Raw genomic sequence first — 14,153 nt, 5'->3', positions numbered from 1 at the left:
ACCCCATATAAAATCATGCATAAAGGTTACCAAAATTCTTTTCTGTATGTATTTGTTCTGCTTCTGAACAGTAGAAGTGATAGATGCAGAAAGAAAAGTGCATATGGAAGGCACAAAGATTTAGCAGGAAATAAGAGTAGGCCCTGAAGTATTTGTGGGGAAGACTGATGGCAGAGGCATTGCTGCTTTGAAAAGATGAATGCAATTCTCATCTTACAAAGAAGTTAATTGAAATTTCTGCAGAGTCCTTTCGAAGTCTATGAGTTTAGTCTGAACAAAAAAATAGAGTCAAAACAGCTCACACCCACTGAGACCAATGGCCACCACGAGGAATAAAATCATCTACCATTTCTTCCAAGAATATGTAAATGTGGCTTAAAATCAGGTAAATCTCCCACATGTGCTATTAAGTTAAATCCATGAGGAGTTTACTTTCAGTAAATTTTTATTTAAAAGGACAGGAAGAAATAGTGATTTTTCATTTTATTTCACTGGAGGGCTCTACTGAATCTAGGATCTTTGGATGTCATCTGGGAAGAAGATAAAACATATGAGCTTATCTAAGAGCCACAATATCATCCTTTCATCTTTTCCAATAATGTTATCATCCATTTAGAATTGTTCTTTTTTATAACTTAGTCAGAAACATTAATCTCCAAAGACCTTTATTAAAAGAAAAAAAAATTGGAAAAGCTGCTTTTGGTATTGTCTAATTAATGGGTTATATTGACTATTATGAAATAGCAGTTGTCAAATGGCCCTTTTATTTAACAAATGCTAGTTCTTATTTCTACAGATATTTTTAATACTTCTTAGTCTTTTTGCAACTAAACACAGATGAATCTCTAAAGCATCAAATATGTTATTTATATTATTTCCTTTTCTTGTTTTGCTTGATGCACCCCGGCATAACTATCTAACCCTTGTAGCCTGGCTCAAAATGCAGATGTGCCACTAATCTACTTTTCTTAACATGTGAGTACTGCAAGTTCTGAGTATATGCCTGCCAGTGATCTTAGTACACTCAAATGTAGGCATCTTGACTAAATGCCAAGCCTCCCTCTGTAGACAGCAGAAAGAGAGAGGCATTTCCAGAGGGCAATTAAACATGTTCTACTGTAGCTGAGATGAAATGCTTTCCAGGTCATTTTTATTCTCCCAGCAAATACAGAAGGTACTCAGAAGATTATCTTAGACCATATGCTTACCTGCTAACATCAATAATAATGGATTAAATTTCATACACATCAGGATCCACCTCACTTTATAGGTGCATAGAGAGCATGATATTTCCACGGCTCCGCCGCATGGCTCCCTCTTGTGATTCAGTGGTAACTAGAGATCCTAACACTTGAACCCCAGCATAAGCAAGGATTAGCAGTGGCTGTGAAAACTACAACAGCAGCACTCATCTAACCTATGTTTTAGTGCCTCACTTGAGAACCAATCGGAAATAAATTACCAATGTAATCCATGGATATGAACATGCAACATACAAGAGAATAATTTTTCTTCTTTTTTTTGTTTTCGAAGTTACTTGCTCAAGTTCTCAAGAAGGCTAAAATTACTTTTGAATGGTGCCCTAAGAACAGGGCTTTTTGCAAACAAGTTTGTAATTAAATGAAACATATTTTCAGAAGCAGTGAATAAGGTCTGCCTAATGGTAAAAGTATGTAAAAAGTCCTAAGACAATGCAAAACATTCAGAATATTTCAATTCTGTATTATTTTCTAGTGTGAAATAGGCTTATTTACAGTCAAGATATATTCACCTGTAGCACTTGCCAAGAAAGGCAAGTCTGAAACCGGCAATATTTAAGCTTTGTCAGAGTAAAACATGAGGTTACAGTGTGACTGAAGTCATCTGGAAAAGGACACTGAACTACCACAGTCTCTCTACAGAACAAATTTTATTTCAGAGTCTGAAAAATGTATCTATCATCTATCTACCATCCCTAAAAGGTATATTCCATGAGGACAGTCAAAACCAGACTATGAGATAATTACCTAAAGCTTGACGGAATAACTTTCATTTCTGACACCAGAATTCATTGATGCCACTGTGATTTGGTTAAAAACAAAATGGTAGGAATTTCTGAGATTTGGAATGCAAAGAATATTGTTGGCTTTATATTAAAAAGTGTGAGACATTCTAAACATTCTTAGATACAAGACAGACTGCCATCTGTTTTAGTTTCCTGCATCAACTTCACTGAAGAAAGACAAGAATTATTTAGAACCAAAAGAAGTGCTACGCGCACCTCAAAATAGCCCAAATAGTACTTCTATAGCTGTTCAACAAGCAGGTAACATCAGAATAATATTATTTCCAGTTTGCATTGGAAAGTATACAGTAGGCAGCTGCACCTGCATAGGCAGTTCTATCAAAGGCAGAAGAATTGTGTTTCTCATAAGGCATTGAGCTTAACTGCAGCATCTGACACCAGAAAGTGGCATCAAGCTTGACAAATGTTTCTGGAACAACATTATTGCAAAAATATCTTAAATGACTGAAAACTATTAACACTGCAACTCAATGTAGGAAAGGGTGTTCTGGACTGAAGTCTCTCACCTACTGAAAAACCAACAGAAGAAATTCAAAGAAAGGAAAAACCAGCCAACAATAATGACCAGATTTAATAATAGCCCACGTCAAATCACAATGACTGGTAGGTAGCGTAATAAACCATTATTAATGTTAAGAAATGAACAGCAGCTGCCCAGTATATACTGTTGTCTCTTCCCACTCGTGAGCAAAGAAGTTTTGAACTGGAAATGTTACAATCTGCTCAGATAGTAGGAGAAGTGCAAAGTATGGAAGAGTTGTCTTTACAAAAGCATTTGCATCAAATCAACCCTGAAACTGTCAGTGGTTCTCATTTTGCATTGCTGATGTCAAGGCTTACCTGGTCTTCCATCTAATCTTGACACTTCACAGGTTACAGAAGAAATAGAAGGATTCACAAAACAAATACAGTGCAAATACAAGCAACATTTTACTTGATGACTCTGAAAATATCTCTTTTATATACTAGTTGAAAGTAAAAGGGAGACAAGATTGGAGCAGAACTTAATTTCACATAAAACTCTTTACTCTGTACTTTGCAAACATGCTGTTTGACTGAGACGCCTGCACTTGACTCATTCTCCCCCTCTCTTCGATAAAGCCAATCATCCTCTATCAGTAAGAGAAGATAAGCAGGCAGAACTCAGCTTCAAGAATAGAAGAGGACATTGTCCAGCTAAAGAGCGCAAGAGGAAAATCTCCATTTAAAAACTAAAGCTGAAGGCAACTCTCAAGCTACAAGTACAGTAAAAAAGAGAATATTCAGCAGGAGGTAGCCTTGTCCAGTTTATAGAGGTGGTGTCCCCAGTGACATACCCTCATGACACTTGTTCATAACTAAACGTTTAGCTGGAATTTATTTTTTTTTACCTCCTCTTCATGCAGAACCACTTGACCTTTAAGTGGATTTCCCAGTGGTGCTGCAGTCACAAAAGGTTGCCAGACACTTCCAACTGTTCTTGGGAAGAGGTCATAAAGATCCACAAAGTATCCAGTCTGACTAGAAACGTTCATGAAGTACAAGGAAACAGGATTGCATGTAGTTACATAAACAACATTTCCATGTTCCTCTTCTGAAATAGGAAAACAAAATAGTGAAAGGCTACTGACATTGTGCATTTCTCTTCTGGAAATAGATATGTCATAAACTTGGCAGATGATACAGCAAAAAGTAACGAAAAATTACCACTGTTGACAAGGGAGATAAAGAGAAATGATCTCTTGATATTAACTAAATGTTAACAGGCACAGCAACTACATGTTAACCTTGCTACAACATTATTAATTCTAAACAAGTAGTCCAAGTCACATTTGTGTAGGCATGACTGCAGTGTCTGCCAGTTGCTAGTAAATTAATCTGATTTTGTTTGTTTATAATCTTGTTTCTTCTTCTTTCTCTATCCTACCCTCCCTTTAAATTCATGTATTTAATTAAAAAAAAATAGGTTGAATGCAAACATTTTACAGAACTTTTCACATAAACCACCTTCCTGAATAATTTCTTGAAATTATTATTCAGACAATTATTCAGACAATTCTTGAAAACAGTACAAAGATACCTAATTTCTGTTTCGTTTCAGTGAAAATCTGCTAACGTATTTGTAAATTGGACTGCAAATAAAAAGAGCAGCATTCCAGCATTCCAGTATTTATCATTAAAGATCTGTTTATAATACATAATGTTTAGGCTGATGCCTTGGAGCAACTACCTAGAACAGAGGCTAGACAGAGTTAAAGAATAAAGTAGGTATTAATTAAAGGCCTTTAACAGATACACCTTGGCCAGTGCAGGAGCCTCACAGAGGCTACAACCAAAATGGACGACAGTCACGAGTTTTTTGGGCAGATGTAAGTTTGGTCTATTTGCATATCAGGGGTTAATTGTCCAATTACAGCTTCAGGTAATGAAGTCACATTCCCCCAGTTTACTTTTGTTTATACTTTTTGAGGCCTGAGGCTGTGAGGGTGACCTTAGTTCTCAGGCATGGAAGGATTGGTTTGTGTGACCAAAATGTGAAGAGAGCTTATTAACACTTTATATGGAGTTCATAGTTATACACTAATGCAGCACAGGATCTGAAAAATATAAAGCTAAAAACTTAAGGCATCAAGGCATGCTTGATGGTGAACCTTAAAAACATTCATGAATATTTCCAATGGTGCAATTCCCTCTGGGACATAAGCTGTAAAGGTAACTAAGACAGGTTTGGTTCAGTGAGAAAGAATCTCTGTGAGAACAGAGGAAAAATGCATAGCACTCTCCAAGTTAAAAGATTTGTATTAGAACTGAATTGAGTGAGGAAAAGTCAAAGATTTGTTTTTGTCAAGTAATGCAGTGTTGAACTTAAAAATTTAACAAACTTGCAATTTTGTGGTTATGTTCTACTTTAATTACACATCTTTCTCTTAGTTTGAGAAAGATGCATATACCTACAATGACCGCAATGACTCAGTGGAATTATGCATCGATTTCAGTGGTTTATTTTTGTATTTCACCTACTATTTAAAATAAGTGGAAAAAGGTAAGTTATTCCCATAGTTCACTCCCACATTCCATATTTTTAATTCCCATATTACAATCCCTAATATTATTACTATATTCTACTGCAAGCATATCTAGAAATCTACACACTACTGTAAATGCACTGGAGTGTTGTTACTACACTTGAAATCCCTCATATTGCCCTTTTATATTCTGCCACTGGTTATTGGCAAACACAAAGTCAACAGCCTAGTCCTTCCTCATCTCCAGAACTTCTCACCTCTTTGTAACACTGCAGATCACTACAAAAGTCAGTAACTTTTCTTACTATACCTTTTGTTACCGTGACATCACAAACTAAGTTAATTTCATCTAAAGGCAGTGTCCAAAAAGCAAGTTCTTCTGTGAAACTGATGGACCTGGCTTCATGTCGTTCCAGTGGAAAGCCTTGAATATTTAAGTACACAGGGCCCTAAAACAAAAAATAAGCATGAGGGCTACTTAAAATAATCCTCTCCACATTTTCTATGAAAATACAGAAGTCTTCTTCATGTTGTAACACTATTAACAAAAAAACCCTACTTTAATTAAATTTCATTAAAATCTTTTATTTATTACTAAATTTTTTATTTATTACTAAACAAATTAAAGGGAAAAGGAAACTATAAACTCTCTGAATGTCCATACTACCATTTCCTTTATGGTATAGAAACCTCGTGTCTCTCCTCTTTAGTCTTTCCACGGTTTGAAATCATTGTCACTTAGTAGCACGAGGAGATACCATGTACTGATAAAACACAGTTTATACAAAGAAAATACCAGATTATATCTGTTTCAAAGAAATTATATGGCAGTTTATTACTATATAAAGTTTAAATCTCATCCATAAACCACATTAAAAGTACAGGTTTTCCCTTACTCAGTAAGGAAATAAGTAAGGAAATTAATACTCAGTAAGAAGTAATAATTACTGAAGTTAACCCAAGAACTCAGAGCTGAAAAGGACTTAGAAACTTTGGCTGCAGATCAAATTGTACCAAAGGTTCAGGTGCAAACTTGCCAGTGCCAAAGACCTGTAAGACTTCAGCTGCAGGCAAAACAGAAACAGAAAATAGCTACCTTTTCAGTCTCTGATCTTAGCCAAAAATTGAGATCTGGGACCTGTAACTGGCCATCCCCAAACATCCAAAACAGCTAGAACATTTTTTCAGATAAGGTATTTTCAATATCCTTATAAATACTTCTTTTCAAAAACTTCTGGTCAAGCTTACTTATTTTCAAGCACATCTTACACTGTGAGGGCTAGGTATACAAAAATGGTAATTTTTCGAGTCAGTGTAAAATCTCCAAGAACAAGCAACAAGGACCATGCCTTGTATACACCCTTTTCTGAAGAAATTAATCACATTTCAGATTTGTCACATTCCAATACATAAAACCAGTATTACACGAATAAAAAAATAATTTAAAAGACAAACCTTTACATCTATTTTTTGAGTTTCTGATGGACACAGCATTTTCTTTTGTGCATTTCCTGGCTGATCAACTTTCCAGTAGCCCATAAACTTATGATCTGGTAATGGCAGTCTGTCAAATAATGTAGGAACAAATGAAGTTTATTAACCAGTAATGATATGAAATAAGTAATTTAGACAACTGCATTTTTCCAACAAAACATATCTGAATACTCTCTTGCAGAAAGTGTTTCCTTGCTAAAATATTTACCTCCTTTTTAATCACAAAAATTTTAGCCTTCTGGACTACTAATACAGACACAATCTAAGCAGTATCATAAAAGAAGAAGCAATGCATATAATACGGCCTCAAAAGGAAAAGTTTTCCAGTCTGAATTATGTGAGATATATCCAAACCATCTCTTGCTTTGCCTTATTTGGATCAGGCAGGTTATGACAGCACCCCTTAAAGGAACTCCTGTCAATAGCTCACTGTTCTAAAAGACCAGCAGAATAAGCACAGTAAGCACTGTGGCTTGTTAACCACACAATGAAAGTTCTGCAAATTATTTCTGCTTATTTTACCACTGCTCACATGAACAAAGGCAAAGGAATACATACATGAGAGTATCCCATTGCTACAGAAATCTACAATCTACAGAAAGGACAGGGACATCCTCAAAAGCCACATTTGCTTGCCTTGGTCTAGTTTCCTAGTTTCTGTATCTTTTATATAAGGAAGAAATATGTAGACCACAGCAAAACTCATTTACACAGGAGAAGAAAATGCTGATGAGTGACAATGTAGCATCACAGCAAAACACAGACAATGCAATCTTTCTTTCTCTCTTTCTTTCTTTCCTCTGAAGTGATTTACGGCCACTGAAAGCAGTTTGACTTCATTAATTGGCATGGATAACTTCAAGCTAACAAATTCTTAACTTTTGGCTTCTTTCTTTGGGACCAGTTCCTCCTCCTCCTATCAAAACAGCATTCTGTGTTACATGCTGTTGCACATTATTGTACAGCTACAGGACTTGGCAAGAGAATAGAAGACATTCTTTCTTCTAGTTTCTATAAATATCTTCAAAGTCTATTTTAAGGAACTTCTCTGACACTGTTAAAAGTATCTGCTTGGTCTCTTCTGTCCTATCTGATGATGTTTGTTCCTACTGTTAATATTATTTTCCCTCTCCTCACCAACCAACCTGGCACTTTTAGATATTAGAGGTTTGTTTAATTTCTTCTCTATATTATTTTCAGAATAAGAATATAATTGATATCAATGTTTGCAGAGTGATTAATTTTGCATTTTTCTTCATTCTGTATTTTCCCATTCTTACACCTAGTTAATATATACAAAACTCTTCCTAAATGAAGAACAGAAATTAAGCCAGATTAAAAAAAAAACAATGAAAGTTCCTAAGTACATGGCATTGTTTTTACATGGCAAATGACAACATTCAACGTAATTAGGAAAAAACATTCATGATGCACTATTTCAACATATATGAAATTCTTAGATACGTTTATTCATGCAACCAGAAAAACAGGCAGTCAAGTCACTAGACTAAATGTCAGTTTAGATGTCTATGAAATAGAATTTTACTTCTGGCTTCCATTTGGTTTTCTAAGTAATTTGTTGGCAAAGCACTGGTTATGTCTTGAGCCACAAGTTGTTTTGTGTGCAAAAAAAGCCCTGGAGAAACCATCTATTTGCTCTATGACTCTGAGTAGCATAATCTCTGACATGCCTATAATCAGCAAGCTATTTCCCATTAGCTCAGTGGAACATCAGCTCTCACAAGGATTTGGACTTTAGTTTTAATTCCTTACACATTACTCCCATGGACAACATCCTAGAAATCAACAACTTTACTAATGATCATGAATAGCTATTAAAATTTAAAACAAAACATATGTTAATAACCAGCTCTAACCAAACATCCTGCTTTTTATAGCAACAGAATTACAGACTGCATTCCCAAATAAACATTTCCACTCAGTTTCAGCTTTCTGGAGATTTTCTTTGCTAATAGTTCCTCTCTTCCCTCAGGAAAACTGATTTCTACTTTCTCCTAGATTTTTGAGGTTTTGTTCTCTTCCCTGTTTCTGAATGATTTAGTTTCTCTGAGGCAGCAGAGCAAGTCGTCATAAATAGCAGAGGAGGGAAATGTAGATCTGAATTTCAGAATAAAACAGAAAGCAGAGTTCAGAATACAAAGCTCTGTCAAGAGTAGTAGGGATCTCACTCTTCCAGGGCCTGACTTTTTTTTTTTCCTTTGTTGTCTCACTGCTCTTATAGATCTGGTCTAAGAAAGACTACGACTATTGAAGAAGCTGGTGGCATTAAGGTCTTACAATCAGTCTGCTTTCTGAACGACTTTCAGGAGGGAGTGAGGGTGCAGAATGACTGGAACAATATATGAACACTGAAAATGTGTATACATCTTAACAGCCTTCCCCTAGTAAATACATATGATACACATCAAAGTAGTTATCTTCTTTTCCCACGATTTATAATTATAACAAGCAAATTTTGAAAATAACTTGAAGTGACAGGACTCCTGCCGCACTGCTGTAATTCAAATTAATTAATCCAATAGCATTTATGTAAAAGGTAGATAGAATGCAATGGAAATGTCAACACTGGCAAAAATCTGTAAGGCAAAGAGATCTGATAGGTATAAAAAGTGCAATGGTTGGGTAAGAATGATACTAAAACTTTATTGGTCTCTCCAGCTGGGATGTACACAGCTACCTGGGATTTTTGCCTTCCTCAAAAGCTGGAAAGGGTTTCCAGAACAGAAAAACTACAGGTAGACTGAATTATTCTTGTAAGAAATCCAAGATCTAAGAGCAAGTTCTAAGGAATCATTCCTGATCAGTTCTTTGATTATAGATGTGTTAAAGGCTGTTGCTTAAGGAAAATTCAAATTTTTTTAATGTTTATTCATCCTTAATTTTAGATTCCTGTTTTCTACATGATTACTGCTGTCCATGAAATGTATATATAGGCAGCTATTTTGTTCAGAAAAGTGATTGCACAAGACCTACAGATGATGGAGCAATTCTACAAAAAATTACGATTTAGCCTGAATTTCTGCATCCACAGCCATCAAAGGAGAAATGATCTGCCCAAACATAGTTCTCTTGTGCTGCTAGAAAACTTTTCAAAGTGACACATAGAGAACACAATTTCTTTCCATTTTATATTTTTGATTTAAGAAAATAAATTCATTTTAGGGTATTTAAAAAAATTATCAAACAACAAAAAACCTAAATCACCAAACAACTGTGTTCAAAAAGTCAACAGAACCTGCTTTATGAAGTTATTTGTTTAGCTTTCAGAGAACATACTAGAAGATGGCTATGAATCTTGTAAAACTGAAGTTCCACTGAAAGCAAACTCTTCACTGTCAGACATTGTATTAGTACAGCTGTGGACATGAACTACGACAGACAACAAAGCTGCTTAATATATGACCTTGTAAACCAGCTCAGTGCTGGCACAGAATGTATTATTCAAGGCCTCCAGTAACAGCCTGTGCTCCATCTAGCTGAAAAGATTTCCATCCCACGTAACCTTTTTGGACTTAAGTAAGATACAGCTTGAAATCAGGAAAATTCCCTGCCAACCAGTTCTCCATAGTTTATCCAAACATATTTTAATTTGAATACATTCAGTAGACATTCTGAAGTAGACATTCAGAACAGTTGTATGTTAAAACTCCTGTTCCCTGACAATTTCCCTTCCTCAGTTGGCCCCTCAGCACGCAGGGTCGACAACAGATACGAATGATATGAGACATATCCAATAATTAACTACAGATTACTCGGGGGAAAAAAAAAAAACAAACCCACACACAAAAGAACAGTCTCAAGGGAAAAACAAAGCCATTAAAATTGACATGTTGACATTACATATAAAACACCCAGTCCATATAAAACAAATACTGAAGTTATAGGAAGCACCTGGAAGTGAATACTGACAGGAGAGAAAGTATAGCATGGCAATTTCAAGGATAAATGTCAGAATTAGGATTAAATGCTGTTTTAGCTAGAAATTGCAGATGGTCTGAACTGTGCCCGAAGATAGCAGATTAACATGAATTCAGAAAAATATGATATAACAGATGTCAATGGGAAAAAACAAAATGTAATTGTACACATACAGAATCGCAGTACCACAAATAATTCATTTTACCTACTATGTCTTGGCAAACCAACATAGACAATCCATCTGCTTTACATACAATATTGATAAAAATTACAAACTAGTAGACAGGTGGTATCAGGAGACACAGACAGTATTTTAACACCTGACAATACTAAACATGTCAGTGCCTTGAAGAATGGTTATCCTACCTGGGAAAAAAAAGACAACTGAAGAAAGCAGAAAGACCAAGTAAAGCATTCCTTTACAGGTCTAATATATGATACTAATATACTATATATTCTGCTAATAAATAAATTAGTATCAACAAATTAATTTCTCTCTTGATAAAACAACTACTGCAAGACTCATTCCATAAATGGTCATTACACACCATCTAATCTTCCCTCCCAAGACTAGGTATATTTATTCCAGAGTCTAATCTAAAATTCCCATAAGGGTCACTGCAAGCATCTGTTCAATTTCTCCCGGATTTCAGCAATTTCAGCTGGATATATACCTAAATAATTCTTCTATTAAGACCCTGTGTTTTAGTGTGTTGCTTGTGTGTCTCATGGGTTTTTTTCCTATAATTACAGCAGTTATGTTGCAGCAGAAATTTAAATAATTCTGATTTATACAAGTTTTGGTTTTGATTCAGTAATAGGTGACAGACATCTCCAAAGCTTAATAAAATAAGAATTCACAAATTGTTTGATCCAAGACATGCCAGAGACCACCTATATAAAGGAATCAGCATTTCACTGTAACTATCTTCCTGTCCCAGAATCTCCTGGAAATGCTTCTGTATCGCAAAATTTGATTCTACAGAATTTGTATTCTTATACAACAATTTTGCTGTTGTATGATTAACATCCTCTGGCAGAGTTAGTTTGGACTATTATCCCAGTTTTCATGTTACTTAATAGAACTGCTGAGCAATTTATTATGATGGCCAGTAAGTCTTTAAAGTCTACCAAAAAAAGACTAAAGCACAGAAGTGTAGTGTAGGGATGTGCTGTTGTCACTGGAACACCATAGAAATCACACCTAGAAATCACACCTTCAGATTGCCAGCTTGTGAGAGCCTAGCAGCAGGTAGGAAAACAAGCTTAAAACAGAAAGTGATCTTGACATGTCATAAAACCAATTTGAAAAAATCCAATACAGTAAGAAAAATGTGTGAAGAAAGTTGATCACATAAAGCAAAGATGGGGTAAGAGCCATAGAGGGGTTTGTGAAAAGGACGTGGAGATTTACATTTAGAAAGATAGAGATGAGTTCAATATTGCATGAAATGCAAACATCCTGGACTTTTAAAGTGTCAGTACATTTCTATTCTGTACTCTCATACTACTGTACTTGGCTCCAGCAAAAACAAACTTGACCAGTTTCATACCCAATACTTAACGATGGACACACATCAAGTGAAGACAAGAATCATAAAAGAAAAATAAAACCAGAGGCTTTAAAAACAGGGAAGATTGAGAGGTGATTTTCTAATGCTGAGGCTATATAGAAACAACACTGACTTGCCTTGGGAGGTTATAGAACTTAATCACTGAAGATCTTCAGGCATGAATCACAAAAAAAAATGAGGTAAGGTTTTAGAATAATCTGCATCTTTTCTGAAGGAAGTGGGCCTGACTAGATTAACATCATTATCCTATTCTCAGATTCATGGAAAATAATAGAGAGGTCAGTACTCCAGTACCTTTACTGCAGCAGTCCAAACAACATATACCAAATTACCTCAATGTGTCTGTCAATCATGGGAGCTTGCAATATGGGCTGGAACAGATTTGGAGATACTATCTCAATGTTCTTTAACCTCAAGACAGAATCCACTGTGCCTAAACCTTAAAGATGTGGCTGTAACTCAAGGTGATCTATGTGTGGCTTACAAGCTCCAATACGAGTGAATCTCATGACTAAAACCAAGGTTGTCTTACAATGGAGGGCTAAGAACCCGAATTGCCAGCTCTAGTGGATACAAGTGAAGGATTGAGACCAACACAGCTAGACCATCAAAGCCAGATGCCCAGCCTAGCATGGTGAGATCTAAAAAAAGTTGCTTTTATCAGCTGTGTGTGAACTGCTCCTGTAGTTTCTCATCCCCTGGGCCTTCAGTGTACAAATTACGTGCTCACAGCTGCCAGTCTAATGAAGCTTTTGATAAGCATCTTGTGAGGATCTTGTAAGTCTGTCATCCTTGGTGTAACCTGTCCTAGAAAACCTCAGTGATGAATTCAAAATGATCAGGTGATTATCCTTAATTCAATATAATTGCATTTTTCTTTTATCTCCTTGCTTCTAGACTGAGCAGTCCCCAATTACAGCAATCTTTCTCTTATGCTTCCTAAACCTCTGGCTGTCTCATTACTAAAGAGTCCTCTCCCACATCTAATACTTCTAAAATTATACAAAGAGCAAATTTCTCAAAAACTGTGACAAACATCGTAATTCTTTAAAATAGAAATTACCAAGTGATGTTCAGCAAAGAAATTATGGCAAGAGTTTCAAGTGTGTTCTGTGAATTTGACAGGCTCAAATACTGGTTCCCAAGGCATGTAATAGTCCTGTCATCAAGATTAGAAGGTACACCACAGGCACTACACTGCCAATCTTTTTTAATAATTACATGTAGGATGTTCGATATTATAACAGTGGTGCTGCAGCAGGAGAAACCTAGACATGGATGCTGAACACCACAGAATGTGTAAGGCTGGAAGGACCACAATGGTCATCTGCTCCAACCTCCCTGCTCAAGTAGGGTCACCCTAGAGCACATGGCACAGGGTTGCATCCAAAGGTTCTTGAATATCTCCAGTAAGAGACACTCCACAATCTCTCTAGGAAATTTGTTCCAGTGCTCACTCACCCACACCAGAATCACTATCAATACATCATGCCATAAAAATCAGTCCCTCCTTAGCAAATATATGTATGTCCTGTGGAAACTCAATTTTCCATATGTCCATAAACCTTTCTCCATGAAAGGGAAATATTTGTTTCTTCATAAATAAATTACATATTAAAGCTCAAGACAGAGTAAGTTTTCTAATTGCTTTTTAATATGATCTACTTAAGCCTGTTTTCTGTGAATTTTGGAAGAATGTGTATTTGTTTCACAGAATCATAGAATAGTTTGGGTTGTAAGGGACTTTAATGATCACCTGGTTACAACCCCCCACCATGGGAAAGGACACCTTCCACCAGACTAGGGTGCTCAAAGCACTGTCCAATGTGGCCTTGAACACTTGCAGGGAGGGGGCATCCACAACTTCTCTGAGCAATCTGTTCCAGTGTGTTACCACCCTCACAGTAGAGATTTTTTTCCTAACATCTGATCTAAACTTTTGCCCTTTCAGTTTAAAGCCATTCCTCCTCGTCCTGTCAATAAAGGCCCTTGTAAAAAGTATCTCCAGTTTTCTGGTAAGGACCCTTCAGAGAGTGGAGGGATGGCTTGAAGACGGGAGGGCATTACTACAAAATG

At 36.1% G+C, this 14,153-nt stretch overlaps 1 protein-coding gene across 2 annotated transcripts in view; it reads right to left on the bottom strand.

The window, feature by feature from the left end:
* The window catches only part of VWA8 (von Willebrand factor A domain containing 8), a 178,181-nt gene that overhangs the window by 57,258 nt on the left and 106,770 nt on the right, over positions 1 to 14,153 (bottom strand). For both annotated transcript variants that reach the window (XM_063392166.1, XM_063392167.1), the window contains exons 27-29: positions 6,526 to 6,634; positions 5,381 to 5,519; positions 3,436 to 3,638 (exon numbers count right to left, since the gene is read on the bottom strand). In XM_063392166.1, coding sequence (XP_063248236.1) covers positions 3,436 to 3,638; positions 5,381 to 5,519; positions 6,526 to 6,634 — 451 coding nt within the window. The remainder of the gene's footprint in view (positions 1 to 3,435; positions 3,639 to 5,380; positions 5,520 to 6,525; positions 6,635 to 14,153) is intronic.

The sequence above is a fragment of the Prinia subflava genome, chromosome 3 (assembly GCF_021018805.1).
Source record: "Prinia subflava isolate CZ2003 ecotype Zambia chromosome 3, Cam_Psub_1.2, whole genome shotgun sequence".
NCBI lineage: Eukaryota > Metazoa > Chordata > Aves > Passeriformes > Cisticolidae > Prinia > Prinia subflava.
This window is presented reverse-complemented; position numbering and strand designations above follow the sequence as displayed.